Raw genomic sequence first — 24,288 nt, forward strand, 5'->3', positions numbered from 1 at the left:
ACAGTAACACCGAAACCTTTGAAAGTGAGAATGTTCATCAACAAAATATGACAAGAATTGAGGTTATTTTAATATTCTATTTGCAAAGAAACTTTCTCGGTTTAGTTTTGTAAAAGAAAGAAAACAATCTGGTTATTTATTAAGTGTTAATTGCAAAGTTATTGTGTCTAATTAATGACTAATTGAGGACGTCGCTCGGTTCAATGTAAAGCGTCATGAACTCAGCATACTTTATAACAATGCGTTCATAATAACACTTAATAAACAAGACATGGAGAATTGGATTACCTCTTTCGATCGTTTTGTCACGGTTAATCAAATTTATAAAATAAATTTTCGTACATTTATTGTAACAAAGGAAACGAAAAATTAGTTTTAATTTAGAAATACATAAACCTATTTTCCTCGTATGTTTTTTTTTTGCAATATACTGTTGTATTATATTGTCGAGTGTAAAAAGGAAATTTGTTTAGACACATGGTGCAAATTTAGATTAAAAATTCGATATTGAAGAGACAACAGAATTTCTATTTTTAATATTGCACTTTGCATGTTGCAGAGTAGCATCCTGAACAACCTGGTGCTTGTTAGACTTTTTATATTGGGAAGAAACCTTAAAAAAAAAATTAACAAAGTTAGTATCTTGGAAATACTCAGCGTCCAGTTTCATTTCCATATTTATTACAACCGATAATACAATCATTTTCAGAGATTTTCGTCTTTTATACTTGATTTATGCCATTTTATTACTTTTTTAGAAAGGCAAAAATTCCTGGAAACAAGGATTCTGCTTATCGAGGGTTAGCAATTGTTAAAAGCCGAAAAAGACGAAGGCACTAGGTGAACTTTTGTAATCTATATAAAAACAAATAAAACTATAGGACTGCAAGCTGATTTCCTGAAATTTATAGCTGGCTGGTCAAAGTTTGTTAGGTGTAGTATTTCTCGATTTTAGAAACTGCTTAATTCCTACAGACAAGTTTACATTGAAAAGTATTGCTTGCATTTCCGGCAAGAATTTTCTGGCTTATGAAAAGAGGAAATCAACTACAAACGCTGTAAAGATTGACTCCTCTTAATTTCCTCAAGTCTGATGTTAGAAGTCCTCCCTCCCCTTTCTGCTTGGTCACATTATGCATTTTATTTTGACGTCGTCATAATCCTATTAAGAAAATAGGACAACAAAAATTGAGGTGACGCCTTCCTTAGAGTTAGTGACGAGCACGTACGGAAGCATTTTTAGAAAAGATAAAAATATTTTGTTACTATTTTAAGCAGACTTAATCGTATAGTTTTTAAAGAGGATGTTTACTGTATTCATCTCTGATTACAATCCGATGCTAAATCGATATCGTCGCATAAATTCGGCAATCTTCTATTAGCAGAGTAGCCATCTTGAAATTTTATATGACGTCATTTCTTGTTACAAATAAAAACATGAAAGAGATTCACGTTGTATTATTTCAATAGACGCAAATTTGATTGACATTAAAGTGGAAGTATGAGGTTTCCTACGGCGCTTATTTCATGTTAGCAGCAAGAATGGGATATTTTTTATCAAGATTCATCGGCACACCTCCCATGACAGTTTCGGTTCAAGCTTTAGCACAGCGCTATATATTGAGGCCGTAAACGAAGAGCTATCGTTCTGTAAAGAATATAGAAAGTCGGTAGTATTGAAAGTTTAAGAAATCCTGCGAGGGGTATGTGCGAACTTTGTACAAAAATGTCGGTGAAATGATTAAGATATAAGGTTGAAAAACACTTTTTCTCACAGTGCAAATATTTTTAAGCCGAAAAGACAGACATCAGGTTCTCCTAAAAGTTAAAACAAGTGCACATTTTACTGGGTTAAAAATAGTTAGTGAACTAGACAAGTGTGCCAGACTATATAACTATATATCGTTTGTGATTATTATCCCTCCCTATCCGGCAAAGTTTGTCCCTACAAGCTCCTTGCTAGTGCTCAGTCCTGCGCCGTCTGAAAGTTTGTAATGTCCGCATTCATGTTCCAGCGCTCTTCTACCAACAAAACAATCTGAATTTAGAAAATGATTGTTTTTCTCACAGTTTCCTGGCAAACACAAAAACAACTACCTTTTTGATAAACATTGGTATTTTGGGCTGGCTGAAAATCTTGTATAAAAAAGGTTAGAGAGGAGCCTGTAATCCTGAGGCCACTTTTTGCCGCCTTGTAATCATCAGTAGACAGAAAAATTGTTACACTCTCAAGTTACAGACACTCAACCTCGTCCCCAGGGGTTTTTGACATATAAGCAACAAACCCTGGGGACGAGGATAACACACTCCAATCTTTCTAGATGCGTACGTTTTGGCTTTAAACATTAAAAACTTATTAATAACTAAATAATATATAGAATCACAATAAACAAATAATAATAACATGTTAAATCAATTATAAGAATGATAGCATAAGAAACGAAAATGAAAAACGAAGGTGGTAAAAATATCACAGCTTTGTCAATACAATTAAACACAGTGGACTCCATTTTTAAACGTTACTATTGTAGATGTCATGTGAACAATACACGAACAATAACATCAAAGAGAGTGTCAATTTTGACGCTCAAATACCAAACAGAAGTTTTTCTTTAGTGAAGCGATTAGCATCGCTTTTTTCGATCATGACAGAACAATGCATCGTATAGTTAAAACCCCATGTTATATCGACCTGGTTTTCACAAAGATGTTTGTGCTATGTTGTCGTCAGTGATTGTGAATCAGACACGTTTAAATTATAAGCAGCACAAGTTGCCAATCAAAATACTTTATTTGTATGCATTTGATCCTGAGTAGGCCTTTACGGGGTACCTATAGTTTGTCTTGCATTGATTGGAAATGATAGGCTACAACCTGCAATATACACGGTTTTAAACGACGTAAAACCTGTTACAGCAAGACGGCCTTCTATCTTCGTATGCTACGCGTCCTCTGAGTTCTACATGCTATTTCATACTATGAAGCTTGATTTTGACTGGTGACTATCGTGAAAGTGCGTGAAACGATTTTGTTGAACATATTTTATTTTTATTTCACAATATCTAACCATTTTGCATAGTTTCCACTGACGTTTCACGGTTAAGGTGAAACAACACGTGGATGACAAAAACAAAACACGTTACTGTTGAGTAGATAAAGGAAATATGCCCATCGTTATTTTGTGCGTTCCTTAGCACAAAATAAGTTTTAGCAAACCTTGACATATGACTATGCACGATAAATCTTCTCGCCTTCAGTCTTAACTAACAAAGATCTTTCCAAAAGCATGAAATATAAGGAGGGTACCATGAAATATTCCAAAGCTCTCCAGAAATGAGGTAGAAATCACGTTTCAGATGTGGCGTATTAAGAACAAATGCATGTTCTTTGATAAAACTTAAGTATTTTTTTGACGCGTATTTATTCTGCAAGGTGAGGACCCTGTCGGTATTCTTTTGATCTTTTCTTATTACATGAAATACGAGTTTAAAATCAAGCTATTTAACGGATACTGACCGGTTTTGATGTTGTACTGTAAAATACAAAGCCCGAGGTGCCCTTGACCCGTTTTATTACCGGACTGTATCTGGTCTGCAAATAAATATTCATTTGTGAACAAAACAATGCTATATTTTAGTTGCTATTCCCAAGACACCAAGAAAAAAAACGCATGTTCGATTTTGATACTTTTCAAATTTAAGATCGTTCGATTTTAAAACTTTGTAAGTACACAAAAGAAATTCGAATTATTGTTTATGTGAATTGAAACGAAAAGATGGTTTTAAGGGAGCCAATTTTATATTTTTTATGTGCTATCAAATTTTTTTTTATTTGTTGACGTTTTTATGTTGCTATTCTAATAATGGCTACCTAAACCGGTCAGTGTGGCTTCACACAAAGACCCGTTAAAATAAGCCGCAAACCAATCAAATCATCGGATTTTTTCACAATAAGCGGGTTTTAGTATCAGTCAGGTAATAATTCACGTTACAACTAAGCTCAGGTATCTAATCTAGGGAGTTGAATATTTACATTTTTCTGCTAAATACGCCCAATCATGGCGTGAGATGATATTTATTTACACTTCGTGATAGAATCTCAAAACAAATGAAACACTATACCAGAAATTATGCTCTCAAAAATATATAAAGAAATTTGACAGAGCCATGGAATCCCTGTTGCTCACTTAAAATTTCTTTCAATTTTTTTTTTTTGAAATTAAAAAATTAAACCTCGTTTACAGGGCATTTTGTATGTGATAAAGTGGGCAACCAATGGCTTTCGGCACCAAACCCTGTTAACAAGGACGACGTTCACGTTGATAAAAACCAGTCAGCTAGTTTTAAAATCGCATGATTAAAATACTGAAAACTACACTGGTCGGTAATTTATTTGTAAGAACTTGTGAAATACCTTAAAACAAATAAAATATTTATATCACCAAATGTTATTAACGTAAAAGAAAACCAATTAATATAAACGAAGCAACAAGTGGATGTTAATACCAAGTGAGCAATGCCGCTTCATAACGTAACAAGTCATACCTAATCACTGGGTTGAATTGTTATGGAAGCGAGAATCACATGACTAACTCGGCGCTAATCAAGCGACACAAACTATTACTGTGCAATGTCAAATAATAGTCTGAACAATGTGCCATGCGCTAAAAAGCAAGGTGGACTTTATAGCCTTAATCCTTTCTTGTATTCTTTCAGCGCTAACAAAACTTGTCTTACTAAATTTAAAATTTGACGCAGTAGAAACAAATCTGCAAAAAACAGGACATGTATTGGCTAGGCTTATAAAAAACAAGCGTCTGTTTGAATATTTTTCTTAAATATGTACACGTTGACAGATAAGCAAATTACTCATCAGTTGTGATTTCTTGCACAACGTACTGACAACGTTTGTCTACAACAACCCAAGTCTCAACAAAATATCTTTAATTATACGAATCTTCAATTTCTCGAAGGGAACGTAGTTGAGTTTTCTAACAAACTAATTTCTTCGCCTTGGAAACGAGGCTTCTATTGATTCAGTGTTTCTTCACGAATTAAATATATCTCGAAAGCTTTTTAATCTTTCTTCGCCACTTTATTTTCACCTTCTTCGCCTGGCGAAGAGTCAGCCGGACGCTTTAGCTTCGACATCGGTTTTAACGGTTCCACACCAAGAATCTTGTGAAGCTGCCTGAAAGCTTGCAGGCGAAGGGCTTGCTAAAAAAGCAGTAACTTCAGTTAAAAATCTCCTACTTAATACTTACCATGCAAAGCCAATTCACGACTTTTCGAACATGTAAAAGTTTGACTTCCCCAATAAATTAACTTTAAAATTACCTGTGCGGCCGCCGTGACATCTTCCCTTTCTTGCACAGTCAGACAACCGCTTGCGTCAAACTTTTCTTTCTCGCATGGATCCAATAACCCTCGCCCACCTGACATAAATAACAAAAAAAGAAGCTCTTGATGCCGTGGTTGTGTACTTAAAGGGTAGCGATAGTAAGAAGCAGCTCTTAAAACTCATACAAAAGTCAAGCATGACCATACCTGGTAAAAGAATTCCAGAGGCAATCGTCTCCAATACCCGTCGAAAGGCTTCACCAGGACCAAGTGGTTGAAAGCTGCTAGCCAAGGCTTTTTCACATAAAAGTTCTACTGCCCAATTGTTCAATGGCTTGAATGCAGCAACGCGTTGGCACATGTCCCGCATAATGCGGATCGTGATAACGCACGACGATAAGTGATTGGCACGAGCCTGAACAGCGAACACACATGTATTAGAAACTACAACACAGACATCACAATCATCTTTTCCTTAGTCTTACACTTGTGACGTTTTTACATCACCTCATAAGTTTGCTTACGGACATTTTTCAAAGGCTTTCTTGTTTCACTGCAGTAAGCGCAGTACCAACCAACACATGACTAAACTTACAAAAGGTTGAAAAAGGATAGATAAATCTGAAATGGTTGGTACAAGCTTCTATATCGTAATAAGGAGGCCTTTGCAATGCAAAATCCAGGTATCTGCGAGGTCACAATATCAAAACAATTTTTGTTATCTATAATGGTTGCTGCATTGTTCAATTAACAAGGTCCTTAAAATAAATTTTGAAATATCTCTTTTAAAACCGTCCGCAGGGTGGCAATAGAAAATAAAAATACAATTGAAAAGACGAATTATTAAAATTTACTCTCCAAATAAACAATACGAAGGAACATGTTTTACCCTGGCCAAGGCCTCTTTCTTCAAAAACAATAAAAGAACATAACGATATTAGCATTTATGCCATGAATTGATATTGTGACATAGTAAAAACAATACGGTGACAAATACTTGCATTAGTAGAGCAAACGAAGGAGGCGGAAATAGAAAAGTAAGCAACCGAACCTGAAACCACTTAGCATGCCGCAAGGCAGCTAAAGCTTGGAGAGCTTTCTCTTTGTCCAAAGCATCTTTCGGATCAACCGGCTCTGTTAATAAGAAGTGACAGTGCGAGTTTCCAACAGTATGTTTAAGCACATACGCTCAGGACAAAAAGGGGAGCACAAAATAAGGAAGAGTCAAATTTATGGCTTAGTTAAACAAAAAACAAATGAAAGAGTGACAGTATAAAAAAAGAGAAATAAGAATGAATGTCTTTTTTTTAAAGAGTTTGCCCACCAATAGGGAGACATAATTGTAGAATAAAAACAATTCGAATAGAATAGATTAAAATAGTTGAGTATTTAAAGAATTAACAAGGTTGTCCATTGAGCAAAGGTGCACTGTTAAAACATTCTCACTGATCTCCCAACCACATCCTCTACACAAAACTGACTGACGTCTTAAACAAACGAACATTATACAAGTTAGTATCTGCACAATCAAAAGAGGAATCAAATCCTTTATTGAAAACGCAAACGTGAGTTATTTCAAAAGACTTTTAAATATGCCTTTCAAACAGAGGACCAAAACAAAAAAAATACCTTGTTTTACTAGTTCTGTTTTAGCAGCTGCTTCTGGAGGCTTACTGCCATCTTTAGAGGCTGCTTCTTCCTCCTCCCGTATTGTTGGGGACGTCAAAACAACTTTAATCTGACATTTAGGCTCAGTAGTGGAAGAAATAAGAAGGGCACATTCTGCAGTACTGACGGACATATTGTATTTTTCATCTGGTCCAGCAATCTAAAAATTGCAAAACGTAGAATGGGCATTTTGTGTGTGTGTGGAATAAACAACTTGAGACAAGATTGTTGTCAGAAGTACCTTTAATTTCTCTGGAACAAGTCTGGCAACATTTTTTAGTAAAGTGTATGTGGGTCTCTCTAAAGTTAAAAATAAAATTAAAAATCACAATGAAGAACTTTAGGTGAGAAAGAAAAATATAATGATAAAGTGTATCTTGACAGCTAGTTATTTTCATTCTCACCTTTTTGCATCACTAACTGCATATGCTAACACCTATTTCTTAATAAAACAACTAATCTGAATAATTTACATCGCAACATAAGCTGTTCACAGGAGTGAGAACTTTTGCTAAATTTTACATTCCATAGCAAACAGAAGTAATGTGCCAAATGTTTGTGGAGTTTCGTGCAGGTTATTTGTATCACTGAGTGAAGAAGCTGTGTATCAAAGAAAACCACCGATTTTGACTGGTGACTATCGGGAAAGTGCGTGAAACGATTTTGTTGAACATATTTTATTTTTATTTCACAATATCTAACCATTTTGCATAGTTTCCACTGACGTTTCACGGTTAAGGAGAAACAACACGTGGATGACAAAAACAAAACACGTTACTGTTGAGTAAATAAAGGAAATATGCCCATCGTTATTTTGTGCGTTACTTAGCACAAAATAAGTTTTAGCAAACCTTGACATATGACTATGCACGATAAATCTTCTCGCCTTCAGTCTTAAAAAACAAGGATCATTTCCAAAAGCATGAAATATAAGGAGGGTACCATGAAATATTCCAAAGCTCTCCAGAAATGAGGTAGAAATCACGTTTCAGATGTGGCGTATTAAGAACAAATGCATGTTCTTTGATAAAACTTAGTATTTTTTTGACGCGTATTTATTTTGCAAGGTGAGGACCCTGTCGGTATTCTTTTGATCTTTTCTTATTACATGAAATACGAGTTTAAAATCAAGCTATTTAATGGATACTGACCGGTTTTGATGTATCTGGTCTGCAAATAAATATTCATTTGTGAACAAAACAATGCTATATTTTAGTTGCTATTCCCAAGGCACCAAGGAAAAAAAGCATGTTCGATTTTGATACTTTTCGAATTTAAGATCGTTTGATTTTAAAACTTTGTAAGTACACAAAAGAAATTCGAATCATTGTTTATGTGAATTGAAACGAAAAGATGGTTTTAAGTGAGCCAATTTTATATTTTTTATGTGCTATCAAATTTTTTTTTTATTTGTTGACGTTTTTACGTTGCTATTTTAATCATGGCTACCTAAACCGGCTAGTATGGCTTCACACAAACACCCGTTAAAATAAGCCGCAAACCAATCAAATCATCGGATTTTTTCACAATAAGCGGGTTTTTGTATCAGTCAGGTAATAATTCATGTTACAACTAAGCTGAGGTATATAATCTAGGGAGTTGAATATTTAAATTTTTCTGCTCAATACGCCCAATCATACACTTCGTGATGAATCTCAAAACAAACGAAACACTATACCAGAAATTATGCTCTCAAAAACATATAAAGAAATTTGACAGAGCCATGGAATCCCTGTTGCTCACTTAAAATTTCTTTCAAAATTTTTTTTTTTGAATTAAAAAATTAAACCTCGTTCACAGGGCATTTTGTATGTGATAAAGTGGGGCAACCAATGGCTTTCGGCACCAAACCCTGTTAACAAGGACGACATAGTCTGTTCACGTTGATAAAAACCGTTCAGCTAGTTTTAAAATCGCATGATTAAAATACTGAAAACTACACTTGTCGGTAATTTAATTGTAAGAACTTGTGAAATACCTTAAAACAAATAAAATATTTATATCACCAAATGTTATTAACGTAAGAGAAAACCAATTAATATAAACGAAGCAACAAGTGGATGTTAATACCAAGTGAGCAATGCCGCTTCATAGCGTAACAAGTCATACCTAATCACTGGGTTGAATTGTTATGGAAGCGAGAATCACATGACTAACTCGGCGCTAATCAAGCGACACAAACTATTACTGTGCAATGTCAAATAATAGTCTGCACAATATGCCATGCGCTAAAAAGCAAGGTGGACTTTATAGCCTTAATCCTTTCTTGTATTCTTTCAGCGCTAACAAAACTTGTCTTACTAAATTTAAAATTTGACGCAGTAGAAACAAATCTGCAAAAAACAGGACATGTATTGGCTAGGCTTATAAAAAACAAGCGTCTGTTTGAATATTTTTCTTAAATATGTACACGTTGAACAGATAAGCTAATTACTCATCAGTTGTGACATCTTGCACAACGTACTGACAACGCTTGTCTACAACAACACAAGTCTCAACAAAATATCTTTAATTATACGAATCTTCAATTTCTCGAAGGGAACGTAGTTGAGTTTTCTAACAAACTACTTTCTTCGCCTTGGAAACGAGGCTTCTATTGATTCAGTGTTTCTTCACGAATTAAATATATCTCGAAAGCTTTTTAATCTTTCTTCGCCACTTTATTTTCACCTTCTTCGCCTGGCGAAGAGTCAGCCGGACGCTTTAGCTTCGACATCGGTTTTAACGGTTCCACACCAAGAATCTTGTGAAGCTGCCTGAAAGCTTGCAGGCGAAGGGCTTGCTAAAAAAGCAGTAACTTCAGTTAAAAATCTCCTACTTAATACTTACCATGCAAAGCCAATTCACGACATTTCTAACATGTAAAAGTTTGACTTCCCCAATAAATTAACTTTAAAATTACCTGTGCGGCCGCCGTGACATCTTCCCTTTCTTGCACAGTCAGATAACCGCTCGCGTCAAACTTTTCTTTCTCGCATGGATCCAATAACCCTCGCCCACCTGACATAAATAACAAAAAAGAAGCTCTTGATGCCGTGGTTGTGTACTTAAAGGGTAGCGATAGTAAGAAGCAGCTCTTAAAACTCATACATAAGTCAAGCATGACCATACCTGGTAAAAGAATTCCAGAGGCAATCGTCTCCAATACCCGTCGAAAGGCTTCACCAGGACCAAGTGGTTGAAAGCTGCTAGCCAAGGCTTTTTCACATAAAAGTTCTACTGCCCAATTGTTCAATGGCTTGAATGCAGCAACGCGTTGGCACATGTCCCGCATAATGCGGATCGTGATAACGCACGACGATAAGTGATTGGCACGAGCCTGAACAGCGAACACACATGTATTAGAAACTACAACACAGACATCACAATCATCTTTTCCTTAGTCTTACACTTGTGACGTTTTTACATCACCTCATAAGTTTGCTTACGGACATTTTTCAAAGGCTTTCTTGTTTCACTGCAGTAAGCGCAGTACCAACCAACACATGACTAAACTTACAAAAGGTTGAAAAAGGATAGATAAATCTGAAATGGTTGGTACAAGCTTCTATATCGTAATAAGGAGGCCTTTGCAATGCAAAATCCAGGTATCTGCGAGGTCACAATATCAAAACAATTTTTGTTATCTATAATGGTTGCTGCATTGTTCAATTAACAAGGTCCTTAAAATAAATTTTGAAATATCTCTTTTAAAACCGTCCGCAGGGTGGCAATAGAAAATAAAAATACAATTGAAAAGACGAATTATTAAAATTTACTCTCCAAATAAACAATACGAAGGAACATGTTTTACCCTGGCCAAGGCCTCTTTCTTCAAAAACAATAAAAGAACATAACGATATTAGCATTTATGCCATGAATTGATATTGTGACATAGTAAAAACAATACGGTGACAAATACTTGCATTAGTAGAGCAAACGAAGGAGGCGGAAATAGAAAAGTAAGCAACCGAACCTGAAACCACTTAGCATGCCGCAAGGCAGCTAAAGCTTGGAGAGCTTTCTCTTTGTCCAAAGCATCTTTCGGATCAACCGGCTCTGTTAATAAGAAGTGACAGTGCGAGTTTCCAACAGTATGTTTAAGCACATACGCTCAGGACAAAAAGGGGAGCACAAAATAAGGAAGAGTCAAATTTATGGCTTAGTTAAACAAAAAACAAATGAAAGAGTGACAGTATAAAAAAAGAGAAATAAGAATGAATGTCTTTTTTTTAAAGAGTTTGCCCACCAATAGGGAGACATAATTGTAGAATAAAAACAATTCGAATAGAATAGATTAAAATAGTTGAGTATTTAAAGAATTAACAAGGTTGTCCATTGAGCAAAGGTGCACTGTTAAAACATTCTCACTGATCTCCCAACCACATCCTCTACACAAAACTGACTGACGTCTTAAACAAACGAACATTATACAAGTTAGTATCTGCACAATCAAAAGAGGAATCAAATCCTTTGTTGAAAACGCAAACGTGAGTTATTTCAAAAAGACTTTTAAATATGCCTTTCAAACAGAGGACCAAAACAAAAAAAATACCTTGTTTTACTACTAGTTCTGTTTTAGCAGCTGCTTCTGGAGGCTTACTGCCATCTTTAGAGGCTGCCTCTTCCTCCTCCCGTATTGTTGGGGACGTCAAAACAACTTTAATCTGACATTTAGGCTCAGTGGTGGAAGAAATAAGAAGGGCACATTCTGCAGTACTGACGGACATATTGTATTTTTCATCTGGTCCAGCAATCTAAAAATTGCAAAACGTAGAATGGGCATTTTGTGTGTGGAATAAACAACTTGATACAAAGATTGTTGTCAGAAGTACCTTTAATTTCTCTGGGACAAGTCTGGCAACATTTTTTAGTAAAGTGTATGTGGGTCTCTCTAAAGTTAAAAATAAAATTAAAAATCACAATGAAGAACTTTAGGTGAGAAAGAAAAGTATAATGATAAAGTGTATCTTGACAGCTAGTTATTTTCATTCTCACCTTTTTGCATCACTAACTGCATATGCTAACACCTATTTCTTAATAAAACAACTAATCTGAATAATTTACATCGCATTAACATAAGCAGTTCACAGGAGTGAGAACTTTTGCTAAATTTTACATTCCATCAAACAGAAGTAATGTGCCAAATGTTTGTGGAGTTTCGTGCAGGTTATTTGTATCACTGAGTGAAGAAGCTGTGTATCAAAGAAAACCACGTAGAATATGCATTGCAATAAGAGGGTGCGAATTTGCAGAGCATAGCACATTACAGAGAGAATACATCAATACATAAACAAACAGTGGTAACGCCAGGTGTCACATGCTTTAATTTTATTGTGAACTCACCAACAAGCCCGCACATAAAACAACTAAACAAATGGTGAGGAAAAAGCAAAGGTGAAGTAAATCATGGAAATGTCAACGCGCAAGATTCACCAACATACCTGCACATAAAACAACTAAATCAACATTGAGCTGCCGACGAAGAAGCAGCCCTTTAGCAAGGGCACCAACCCTCATAACGCCTTTTAACAAACGAGTAGAACTATCTTTATCTTTTATCAAGGGCTCAATTTTTTTCTCTATGCTTTCAATTTTTACTGCACTATCTCCAGTCTTGTTCCCTTCTTCTAAATAAAGTAAAAATAGGTAATTACTACGTCATAGACTGAATTGTGAAAAGTGATTTTTTCAGAAAAAAAACCCTCAAAACTAACCTTCAAGTGCGTCAGATACAAGTTTTAACGCCTTTTCTGCAGTTGCAACAATATTCTGGACTTGTTTCAGCTCTACTTCAGTAGGATATATCTCAGCATGTTTACTCATGATAAGTCGATCATCTGGAGTGGGAGGAGGAGGCTAAAAAGATGAAAAAAAATAACAACATTTAATATAGAAAAATATTTTGAACTTTACAGTGATTAAACATTGTTACTTTGGTTTCTTTATTTCTTGTTTATAGAATCATTCGGTATCTACTGTATATCTAGTGCTGAAAATTTATTTGAAACAACAAGAATAAAAAAAAATCTCCAAAATCAATTTGACTTTTGCATCAATGAACTTGCTCAATGTCATCTATTTCCATCAGGCTCATTAAATCATTTTTACCCTCATCATTGTCAGGCAAAATGTTTCATCATCTGGAAATAGTTTTTTTAGCAAGCAAATAAAAATTTCCCTTAGGGTGGCAACAGATTTAAAAATTTACTATGTTTTAAAATTTTTCAGTCAATATTTAAGTGACTTGAAAATAACTCATTTACCTGATTTCCTAGACACTATGCACCCTTTATGGGTATGCAAATTTAATTTGCACAAAAACTACAGACTAAAATATTACTGGCAAAAAACAGTGGGTGCGATCATTTTTTGGAACGCAAGACATTTTGTTTACATTTTCCATCAGGCTCATTAAATCATTTTAACCCTCATTATTATCAGGAAAAATCATCATCATTTGGAAAGGTGAGGTAAGTGCTTCTGCTTTTACTAACACAATTTTGATTGGTTAGTTATAGCTGTTTGTAGTAAAATACTGCTCACTTAAACTTTGTTCTGCCAAAATAACTAGAAAACATAACAAAAACTGCCACTGTTGTGTCTTTATGACTAGCCTGACAGTTGTTGTTATAAACACAACATAACTATTGTCTTGATGCAAGGGAACGTTGCGGGAATGTTAACTTATTTGTTAAGCATTTTTCTTATTTATTGAACATTCTCAAATGAAATATTAGGTTATTTACTTCCATCAGGCTCATTAAATCATTATTACCCTCATCATTGTCAGGCAAAACTTTTCATCATCTGGAAGTAGAAGCCTTAAAGCAATAAATTAATGTGTTCTCACCCCTTGTGGTGGTCCAAACATGTTTTGTGAGTCATTAAACTTCTCTTTCCTTTCCCACTCATAATATTCCAGCTCGTGCATTCGGTGACGATCTGGTCTGGTCCAATACCTAATCACATATTGCACACACTTAGATATTTATCTCAGGTTATTAGAAAACAATGTTCCATGATGTTTCTGCATCTTACTAAGATTTTTAGGAAAGTATTAGGACAACAAATATATAGTATGGGAAAAAAATCTGCAGTAAAAGGAATAACATTGAAAATAATCTATATTTACTTATTGCCCCTATCAATACAAGATCTTACATGCACGAAACACAGTGGTTCCTTAAAATCAGACTACTACAGATCCCAGATTTTCTTTAAATTAAAAACAAGACGTATGATATACATACGTATGATATACATACGTATGACGTATGATATACAAACAACCTCGCGAATAAAGTTTACAAAAAGCTGTCTATCAAATTAGGATTTTTGTTACGAAGTTAGACACGACATATTTTACTATTCAGATACGCAATAATATTTGTTACACACTTATTTTTCAAAATTGATTTGTGAGACCTTCCTGAACGGAAAATTCCTCGAACTTTTAATTTTCGATGGGTCCGTCTTGGGTGAACCGACTGACAGGAAGAAGAAAGACCACAAACCCCAAAATTTGCGAAATTCATTAATTCAGTTAATTCTGCCTACATTCACTTTTAAAAAGTTTGGTGGAAACACCTTTATTTACTAGTTAGTTAAACAAGTGTTTTGAACACTTGTCTTATCTTTTTAAAAAAGAAAAAAGAAAAAAAAAGTAAAAATAGTTACGAAGATGAGATTCGAACACACGACGACTCCCGTGTCGGTGCTCAGAGAGGCAAAAATTTCCATTCTTGTAGGACACATTTGCGTTTTAATACAAGCTCACGAGCTTGTAAAAAAGAAGATAACTCAGCAAGGACACTCAGTTTTATAAGTTTTTCAAATGATAGTAACCTGCTGCAAAAAATTTCAATCAGATTATACAAATTTTCAAACTAACCTATCCTCACTAGCTCTTCTCATGAACTCTTCATGTTCCCATCTTCTCAACTCCTCCTCTCGTAACCGCAATTCTTGCTCCCACCTCATTTGTTGTTGCTGCCGTTGTTTCCACACCATTTCCTGGCGAGTATTTTTTGACCTGTCTTCCAAGCTACCCGATCTAATCATTCGTCCAGTTCCACTACGACTTGCCTTCATATCAACCACAAGCTTAGGATCCACTTTTTTCTAAAATAGCAAAAACTTGATCAAATTAAAAGATTTTTGATAATAAGATCTGGTTCCACTAGAATTTTGTAACATAACACAGGCAACAGATTTGTAGGTTGCTTCCATGGATTTAATACTGTATTAAACAAACTATGATGCTAACTTAGCAATCAAACTTAGTTGAGTTTGGGACTCGCAAGAAATTATTGAAAAATAAACGGGTGGTAATAAAAGGTAAGTTATATATTAGCCTTGTTGGGAGGAACAGGAAGGATAGACAATTCAAGTTTAACAACATAAACATTACTTTATAGTTTAGTCTGTGTCTTCTGCCTTTGATATGTGCATTTCTTGCAACCAAATCGTTAAACCGACAATCACACAAGGTACACTTAAAGCCTATGATTTTTCCAACATCACTTTTAATGTCTTCTACATAAGTTTCACCTAAATAAATAAAAAACTTAGTTCTGATCCTTGACTTGTTGTTAGGAACCACGTTATATAATAATACACTAATACGTCTACCTGTGACAGGCAGTGGTTACATGTTTACTTTTCTTCTCAATACCCCAAAAAATCATGTTGCAGCCCTCTGAATTAACAACAACATTCAGCTTTTGCTGTCGTGTTCTGAATTTACTGTAGATGAATTTTGAATTTAACTTTTTTATGCACATAAATTTCGTAAGATTTTAGGTAGGAATAATTCAGTGCATGCTATTTTTTTTTTAAAAATAATTTTTTTAAAAAGAAAGAGTCAGAACTATATTCCTTTACCCCTGTACACCGCACAGAGGCTATTGTTTTGGAGTGGGAAACATACAAAGAACAAGTTTCAAAGTTCACAGCCAAGAATTTAATCCAATGTACAAAAAAATGTACGTGAAATTGTTAAACTTTGTAACTACTTGTGGAACAAACAAACAATATTTAATATTATAACGCAAGGATGCTCACCAAATTCATTACTTAAAATAATATTCTGTTACTATAAAATTTTTTTTTTTACTCATTTTATTTTAGTATAATTTAGTATATTTAACTAATTTAATTAGCTAAATAACTAATTTAACTGACTATAAAAAGATAAAATATTGTAGTAAGTTTTAATATATAAAGTTGAATTTTAAAATCATAAAAATGCTACTGAAAGAAACATAAATATTATTATTTCCCTAAGATTATTTATGAGGGTTTTAAAAATTTGACTTGTCTTAGTACCCAGGATTGAATTATTAAAATAATTTCTTGTTAAAAACATGAAAGAGGACTCTTACCTACAGGTTCACCCTCTACAGGTATTTCATTTTGACTTTCTTCTGAAGTTTCAATTTTTTCTTCACCACCAGTTGATGTGAGCTTGGTTCCACCAACAAAATTGATTTTTGGAGCTGTTGTCTTGACAACCTTTTTTGCAGCAGGTGTTGCATCTTCAGGCACTTTAATATCCGGAATGGGTTTTCCGAGTTTCTGATGTAATTTCAATGTCTATAAATCAATGCATATTAATAATAAGAATGGATAAGGAGAACATACAAACAAGTTAGATAGGATGGCGAACAGAACTTTGAAAAAAGCCAAAAAATCCAAAACGATTCAAGAACTGCTGGTCACCTTGTTAGAAATGAGAACAATTAAAAGTAAATTAGATTATGGAAAGTCAAATGGTAAAAAAGCAATTTTTACTTCTCAAGATTTTTAAAAAGAAAAAGGTTTTTGCTTCTTAACCGTCCCATGAAACACAGTGAATTTTTTACTTGTTACAAATGGAATAAGCATAACCACAAATTTAAAAGCATTCAAAGGCATTTTATTCACTGTTGTGTAAAAAGAACACTTCTTAAAAAATACTTCCATTTAAAAGTTAAACCAAAGGTTTAAGTGCATAAACACACCTATCTATACAAATGTTAAAAACAAGTCCTAATATTGTCACCATATCTTACAGTGAGTTTTCTTTTTGATCGATATTTTAATCAAAAACCTTTCACAAACTTTTTCCCTTAGTAAAAGATCAGTCCCTGTTTGCTCCGTTTTTACACTCTTCGAAAAACACCCAGTTTTTTATATTTTATAAATTGTGTACTCTGTATAATTTTGTCACAAAGGAACTCATTTGCAGAAAAAACCAAATGGCAAAAGCATATGAACAGAACCACATCTTTTATAAAAAGGGGGAGGTGTTAAAAGGTGATCCCTGTTTGCCAGTTACATGATGCAGGCCTCGTCAGGAAGAAAAATGCTGGCGTGCGAGCTTCACACGTCATGATACTTCTTAATAATTTTGAGGCGTGCGTTGTTCGCACGACATAATTTTTAATGGCGTGCGATGGCGTGTGCTCATTTTTGTTCCATTTTTTTTCCGAATAATCATAGAACTCGCATAAAGCAACACTAATTTTGCCATGTTTTGAAAAGCAGGTAATTTGTTGCGACGAAACTAAAATGTGCGATGCGTTCATTATTCATTATTTTTTTTTAAAAAAAGTATACAATGTAGCAACCGAACGAAGAAAAATTATAAAACATGCAAGTTACAGTCATAAAACTCTTTCAGTTAATAACTTTTTTGTAAATATTTTTTTAGAAGTAAATATTTTTTATTTTTATATTTTTCAAAAAAAATATATCATTAAACATTAAACTGTGTTTTCATAAAAAAAATCCCTCACATTATTATTTTTGCTTCGATCTTAAAACATTTCCCCTAAACAAAACAATAACAAGCTTTGTGACGTCCTGTTTCTATGGAGATGTTTTAAAACTATACAGATTGTTGTCTGAGTTGTAAAGCAATGTTTGTTGAAAAATATTCAGAAAGCAAAGTCTGCATGTGGCAATTGATCACCATAACTATAATTAGACATCATGCTGACTCTGTGCTTGCGAAAGAACATGCTGGAAGTGATTTCTGCTAAAGAACATGTTGGAAGTGATTTCATATAACGAAAGTAGCGAAAGCATTTAAAGAAGTAAAAGACGGAAAAGTTGAACTTTAAAATTTATTAATTTCCAAAGAGCAACTAAATTAAAAAAAAATTAAATAGTGAATTAAAATTAATGTCTTTGTTTCTCATTAATATAACTTGCAAGTAACATGATATATATTTTTTAAAGATTTACTTGCGAGTAGTTTAATTATTGATTACTCTTATTTATTTTACTCCCACTCGCATTGTACTCTCACTCTGAATTATTTTACTCACATTTATTTGTACTCGTGTGTAGCTTTACTCGCGATCGGCACTTTATATTATTCCTGTGCACCTTCATTGAACAGAACATTTATTTTGGTGTGCGATTAGCGCACGCCTGAGGTATTTAGTGTTTTTGTTTGGCGTGCGAAGATCGCACAGGAACATTCAAACATGGCGTGTGTGGGCGCGTGCGATCGCACGCCATTCCTGACGAGGCCTGTGATGCTTTTTTCACAACAGAGACTGTGTATATTAGGTCTTAACTTTAAATGCACTGAGAGCATAGTTTTTGCAAGGTTAGGTAAAATGATTAAATTTATTTGAGACTTTTTTCCTTTTGACTATACCAGCAGGGTATTAACAAACAAGCAATGCAGAGGCAGTTAATGTAAAATAAACACTGTTACCTTCATATGACTTGCTCCCTTTACATGGGCACTGAATGCATCCTTCCCAGTGCATATGACATCACAAAGCTCGCATTTGTATGTACCAGGTGGTAAATTCTTGATATCGCTTGTAGAAGATGCTGCTTTCTTTTTATGCTTTTGACCTTCCAAATGCTCTTTGTATGTCTAAAATTCCACATTACAATGTTAGCAACAACATATTTTATTCTCTACAATGCAGAGTATAAACAGGACAAAAGTCCACAATATGTTAATACGGGCAGGGAAAAGAGTTTCTACAAATATAGCAAGAGGCCAAGTCTCCAACAAAATAACCTTGAATTAATAATTTTTCTTAACATATTTAAGAAAAAATTATTATTTAAATTATTAATTATTGACTGGAAATGTTTTACCAAATATTAGTCATAACAAGACTATTTGGGGGTAAGCCACAGCCATTTGATATAGCATGCAATAAGGAGGAGTCATTTAATACAATAATATTAAAGCTCTGCTGGTGCATGCAAAAAAAAAAAAGACTTTTTTACTGCATACACAAATTGGACATACCTGAGGTCCACCACAACTGATTTTACAAACATCACAATAATGCAGTTGCTGGGTCCTTGGTTGTGGACGCACCGACCCATAATACTGAAAGAAAAATTGTACATAAACTGCATACCTGGGGACCTGCACAACTGATTTTGCAAACATCACAGTAGTGGAGTTGCTGTGGCTTTGGGGGACCACTCGATCGTTGAGGCCAACCCGATTTCTGATTCTGCAATTTAAATGTTGGTTTCTCATTTTTCTGCCATGGAGGCTTTGACGACTGAGCTTGTTGTGTTAAAAATGAAGTGGCTGCATTGTAAACCACTTTTTCATAAGCATTTTGGTGAGAACTACTTGGTCCCTTTTGAGCAGTTGAAGTAGGCTAGAAATTAAGAGAAAATTAAAATGCAGAACCAGATTTACCATGTTTTGCAAATAAAAACCAAAATGGAATAAAAGGAAGTAGGGCAACACAAAACAACATTTACTGTTGATTTCCCACACTAGGTAATAGGAAATTCTCGAATTTTCAAGATGTGACAATAGCTCACTTGAAAATGCTTTCAATAACTACTATAGCTGTGAATTCTTAAATCAGAAATTTTCCATTTTGATTATACAGTTGGTATAAACCAAGAAAATGGAAAATAACATTGGCACCTACTTTTGGCTTTTGATATGATGAGGTGTTGTTATACGAAGGTCCTCCTGTGTTAGATCTCTGAACTGTGTAGCCAGTAAATGTTGAGCTTGCTGGAGCTGCTGCAACATATGTTTGTGGTTTTTGGTAGACTGTCGTTCCACCTACATAGGATGGCTTTACAGCAGCAGTATTTGCATAACCATATGCTAGGAAAGGACAGGATAAAAAATTAAAATAGCTTCAATTCTTCATTCAGATGACAGTAACCCTTTTTAAAATTAAAATTATAAATTTACGAAAATAAATTCTCACGAAAATTTGGTTTTAAGTAATTATGAGAAAAAGGAAACTTGCACAAAAAAATAAATATGTTTTTGATGAGATAGCCAAATAAATTCCCCCAAAAAGTTTGATTCTTGGCAATTCATGAAATTAAATTCTAGTGAAAATTTTCTTCCTTAAAGTAGTTACTTAAAGTAATTTTCAGACTATATATCTGTATTTTTTGCAATACTATTAACTTTAGTAAAAATTATTTGGTGTTGACAATTTCTCTTAAACTCAAAATGTCACAAATAAACATAGTTTCAGTGCTCGAACTTGTGAAATTATGCAGAAAAGATTATGTAATTATTAAAGAAATAGTAACAACAAAGTAGTTAAAATTGATGAAGATTTTGAGTATTGCACTGCTGGAGAAAGCTCCAACTTCTGACAGCATTTCGGTTTTCTTTAAAATTTTTAGATTTTTTGTCGTGCTAGCTTCACAATATTGAGGGATATACCATGTCTGATAATCCTAAAGTGATGTGCATATTCTACATGGCTAGCCTCACAAATATCTAGGGATATACCCTGTCTATTATTTCCAACAGGGGCCATGACTTAGATGGGGTGTCCTAGAATATTTAATGCTCATTTTGAGCTACGAACGTAGACCCGTGCAGCATTCAACGGGCCACGCAGTGTGCCATCTTTCCAATTTCCCCCACATGGCTTGGGTTAACCCCAGGCTATGGCAACATTCACTCGCCCATATTGAATTGCCAGCAAGAGGAATTGAACCCTGGTCTCCTGCACACAGTATGAAAGCTATAACCACTAATCTACGGCGCCACGGTTTAAAAGCAGACATTGCCGAATTTAGTGTCAGTTATTTTTTCACTTAATATTTTTATTGTCACTGTCTGTTGTTTATGTTGATTGCCCGTGCACATGCTTGTACACATGTCTATTGTTCTCAATGCAACATCAAAACATTACGTCAAGCCGCAACTCATCTATTGCAACAATTTAAATTATAAAATTAGCCAGGAGACCCAGCATAATTTTTCGTACCACAGGGAAATCGGAGTAGTTAAGGTGGGAAAAATTACGCTGGGTCTCAAACGATTTTTCTGCGGCCAAAATCTGGCCAAGCTTTTTGATTGTCTAATTCAAGAGGGAGCCAATAAGCCGCAAATGCCCGCATATGTAAGGGCGAGTTCGGGCTACTTTTCGAATTAAATTGACGGTTGTCCGCCGAAACCGCCCGCACTTTCCCAAACACGCCCAGAACATTCCTGAAATGCAACACCTTGTACATAAACATTGCGGACGACAGTTGAAAGGACGCGCTTGAAGAGAAAGGAGATAATAAAGTTTATATATAAGTTATTTATCAAGTAAATCTTATCAAAAACCATAAAAAACAGTTCTTTTAAGAATTTAGCTACCATATAGTTAGTTCATTTTAATTTTTATACTTTTTTAAATAATTCTTCGAGAGTCATTTATGGTAAATCTTTTTGTTTCGGGCATTGTTTGGGACTATGTGGTTTTTTCAGGCAAATACCTGAATTTTTTTTAAAACGCTGAACTCGCCCGAAAACGCCCGCACTTTTTACGGCGTATGCGGCTTATCAGCACCCTCTTGCTCATTCTATTGTTCTCTGCTCACGTGATTATTATCGGGGAAAGCCCTTTTTCATCTCGAATATCCGAGCGAGTGGTTTCACTCACCCTAACAAACATTATTATTCTACAAAGTTTTTACCTGAGTCAGATTTGGCCAAGCTTGGTAAAAAACTCACAGATAAGATAAAATGGCCTCCGAAGCGATTAGTCACATTGTTCAATTTAAACTCAGGGTTTTCGTTGAGTCATTCGCGTGTAAGCTTTTGTTTGAGAGAAACTCATTTTATCAACTCGAAGAAAGCTTAGTTAACTAGGCTATTTTAAAATAGGCTTTCAAACAATTCTCACATTAAACAAACACAGCTGCTTTCGTAAGAAAGAATACCTTGTGATTTTTGTGTGGCAACATATGCAGTGTTTTGATCAGAGGCTCTTTGAAAATACCCATAACCACCACTTCCTGCTGATTGAACTTGAGGTTGTTGGGCATATCCTGCACTATATCCTGTATTGCCTGCGGGTTGATAACCCTGAACTACTCTTGAGGCTGCAGGTTGCTGCGCAGAATATCCATAGGAGGCATTTTGTGACACATAAGTTCCAGTTGAGTATTGCTGCGGTTGCGAAGTATAATTTCCATAGCCATATCCATAATTTGCCATGTCCGCTAAAACGATGGTTAAACTCAAAAAATAGCTATCATTCAATGCCCAGCGCGAGCTCCACGCTTTTTCTAAATCGTGGAAGAGGAATCGAACGAGGTGCCGTGGCCTTTGTTGGGATGATTTATAACATTTATGGGCCTGTTAATACCATATTAGGAAGAATCATAATGGCGGTCCATATAAATATATGAAGCGACATCACTGACATGGTCTATCTTTCTCTAAAAAAATATATAATCTTAAGGCTAATCATTTGTAGAGTGGCGTGAAACCAGGCTCCTTGAACTGGAATAATGGTAACCGGAGTAGTCTCCGTTTGTGTGTTTTGGTCGGCTTCATACTATCAAAAAGAGCATAGCTAGCCACATAATTAACAGAAATGACCTGTAGTAATGAAAAAATGTGTGTGTTGATACAAAGGCGACTAGAATAACGATTTTAGGGTACACTATTGTCCATCATGTAGCCGTTAGCCCCAAGCAGTGCCAGAGCTGTCGCGTATGCTGCTGTTCAAGCCAAGCGTACAAAAGCGTTATTACGAAAAAACAATTTGATATATTCCCTCTCACTTAAGCCAGTATTTCTTAAAGAACGATTCTGTATAAAACAGCAGACTGCAAAGATTGATGATATTAAGTAAAATAATATTGAAGCTAAAATTGGTAAAGTTTGCTCTTAAATGGAGAAAAGATAATATTGAGAAAAAACAACTCAAATGCATTTTCAATATTAGACTACTTAAAAACTATAAATTATCCTAAATAGTAGGCCTAGTAAGTCAGGAGTAAAATCACGCACACAGGCAGCGCATCACTCTCCCTAATTACCGATGATGTGCAACACACAATTCAGAAAATTGGCACAGCCGTATTTAATTTTCTTGCAAGTGGAGCAAGTTAGGCTTTGACCTCCTGTTCTCAGTAGCTAAGCCTACAGAAAGTGCTAAATAAAAAGCTCTTTTTATTTTGCATTTTTATTTACAGTTTACCCAAATATGTGGTTGCTTATTTTAATATATTAGCACAAGGCCCTCATCAAAAATATGTTGTGTTCGCGTCCTCCGACTGACTGACTTTTGGTAATAAAAACCTGAGTCGGTAAGTCGGAAAAAGACCATTTTTTTCGCCGGAACAAATTTATGCAAAATTGAAAATTAAATATGGTTGTAGTTCTGAAAAGACGTATGATTGTCAAAAAGACAGGCATAAAAGCATCATAGGCGTGTGGTTAAACAAATTTCACTATTTTCTTGTTCCCTTTATGTAGCATTTTAACTACTTAAAAGAAATGTATATAATAACATAAGTTTGAATTAAAATCATGCCACTGCAATGCCCTTTTTACTTCAATCACCTAAACTTTTAAAAAAACTACAACCTCAAAGTAATTTTGGTCAGCACTGGACATTTGCCTACGTAATGGCTAAGGTACTTTTAAATAAGATGGTAAAATTGACATAAGAAGTCTTTGTTCAAAAGATATTGAAAATATAACGACAAAACAAATTTTTTTTCTAGAGCATGGCTTTGTTACTTGGTGCTGCATTGTAACCATTAAAAGTGCCTAAGGGAAAATTTATATGACAAACATTTAAGCAAGGTTAAAAACAGTTTACATTGTAACCACTTGTGGTTAAATTAAATCATGATGGAAAACCCTAAAATCTATCTAATTAAATGTTTTTTCTGTGTTGAATGTCAGTATTTCCTAATGCATTTGAACTAATGCTTTTTCTTGCATATTATTTTACATTTTTTATTTTTTATATATAAATATAGTTTTTTCTGGTAAATAAGAAAATCTTTGAAAGGAAAAATTTAGAAAAGCTATATATTTCACTTTTTT

General features: G+C 34.6%; 3 protein-coding genes, 1 long non-coding RNA gene and 3 other non-coding genes across 12 annotated transcripts in view; 1 reads left to right on the forward strand and 6 right to left on the reverse strand.

Annotated features, from left to right (window-relative positions):
• The window catches only part of LOC130644378 (E3 ubiquitin-protein ligase NEDD4-like), a 74,558-nt gene extending 52,552 nt beyond the window's left edge, over nucleotides 1–22,006 (reverse strand). For all 3 annotated transcript variants that reach the window (XM_057449975.1, XM_057449966.1, XM_057449983.1), the window contains exon 1: nucleotides 22,001–22,006. The gene's annotated coding sequence lies outside the window, so the exon portion shown is untranslated. The remainder of the gene's footprint in view (nucleotides 1–22,000) is intronic.
• On the forward strand, nucleotides 447–1,436 carry LOC130644456 (uncharacterized). The gene is made up of 3 exons (XR_008982606.1): nucleotides 447–634; nucleotides 759–840; nucleotides 956–1,436. It is a non-coding gene; the product is annotated as an uncharacterized LOC130644456 (long non-coding RNA).
• LOC130644449 (interleukin enhancer-binding factor 3-like) lies at nucleotides 5,054–6,759 on the reverse strand. Its single transcript, XM_057450068.1, has 4 exons — nucleotides 6,391–6,759; nucleotides 5,547–5,754; nucleotides 5,337–5,434; nucleotides 5,054–5,216 (listed from the first exon to the last, which is right to left on the reverse strand). The coding sequence occupies exons 2-4, from the start codon at nucleotides 5,707–5,709 to the stop codon at nucleotides 5,076–5,078; spliced, it is 402 nt and encodes a 133-aa protein (XP_057306051.1). The 5' UTR covers nucleotides 5,710–5,754; nucleotides 6,391–6,759; the 3' UTR covers nucleotides 5,054–5,075.
• Nucleotides 6,895–22,550, reverse strand: LOC130644360 (zinc finger RNA-binding protein-like). 4 transcript variants are annotated; one of them, XM_057449941.1, is made up of 16 exons: nucleotides 22,164–22,548; nucleotides 19,904–20,088; nucleotides 19,255–19,338; nucleotides 18,700–18,867; nucleotides 16,373–16,583; nucleotides 15,400–15,539; nucleotides 14,881–15,110; nucleotides 13,840–13,948; nucleotides 12,704–12,845; nucleotides 12,431–12,616; nucleotides 11,822–11,880; nucleotides 11,542–11,743; nucleotides 10,963–11,045; nucleotides 10,119–10,326; nucleotides 9,910–10,007; nucleotides 9,390–9,789 (listed from the first exon to the last, which is right to left on the reverse strand). In XM_057449941.1, exons 1-16 carry the CDS (start codon nucleotides 22,438–22,440, stop codon nucleotides 9,649–9,651), a joined length of 2,523 nt encoding a protein of 840 aa, XP_057305924.1. In that variant the 5' UTR covers nucleotides 22,441–22,548; the 3' UTR covers nucleotides 9,390–9,648. The 4 variants fall into 4 exon arrangements, 3 of the variants coding, with proteins under 3 accessions (XP_057305938.1, XP_057305924.1, XP_057305914.1); XM_057449931.1 differs by lacking the exon at nucleotides 19,255–19,338 and adding an exon at nucleotides 19,370–19,621; XR_008982598.1 differs by lacking the exons at nucleotides 9,390–9,789; nucleotides 10,963–11,045; nucleotides 19,255–19,338 and adding an exon at nucleotides 19,370–19,621 and having other exon boundaries at nucleotides 22,164–22,549.
• LOC130654879 (small nucleolar RNA SNORD57) lies at nucleotides 13,071–13,134 on the reverse strand. The gene has a single exon (XR_008984511.1). It is a non-coding gene; the product is annotated as a small nucleolar RNA SNORD57 (small nucleolar RNA).
• On the reverse strand, nucleotides 13,389–13,451 carry LOC130654911 (small nucleolar RNA SNORD57). Its single transcript, XR_008984516.1, has one exon. It is a non-coding gene; the product is annotated as a small nucleolar RNA SNORD57 (small nucleolar RNA).
• On the reverse strand, nucleotides 13,738–13,801 carry LOC130654891 (small nucleolar RNA SNORD57). The gene has a single exon (XR_008984513.1). It is a non-coding gene; the product is annotated as a small nucleolar RNA SNORD57 (small nucleolar RNA).
• Nucleotides 22,551–24,288: the final 1,738 nt, after the last annotated feature.

This window comes from Hydractinia symbiolongicarpus, chromosome 1 (genome assembly GCF_029227915.1).
Source record: "Hydractinia symbiolongicarpus strain clone_291-10 chromosome 1, HSymV2.1, whole genome shotgun sequence".
Taxonomy (NCBI): Eukaryota; Metazoa; Cnidaria; class Hydrozoa; order Anthoathecata; family Hydractiniidae; genus Hydractinia; species Hydractinia symbiolongicarpus.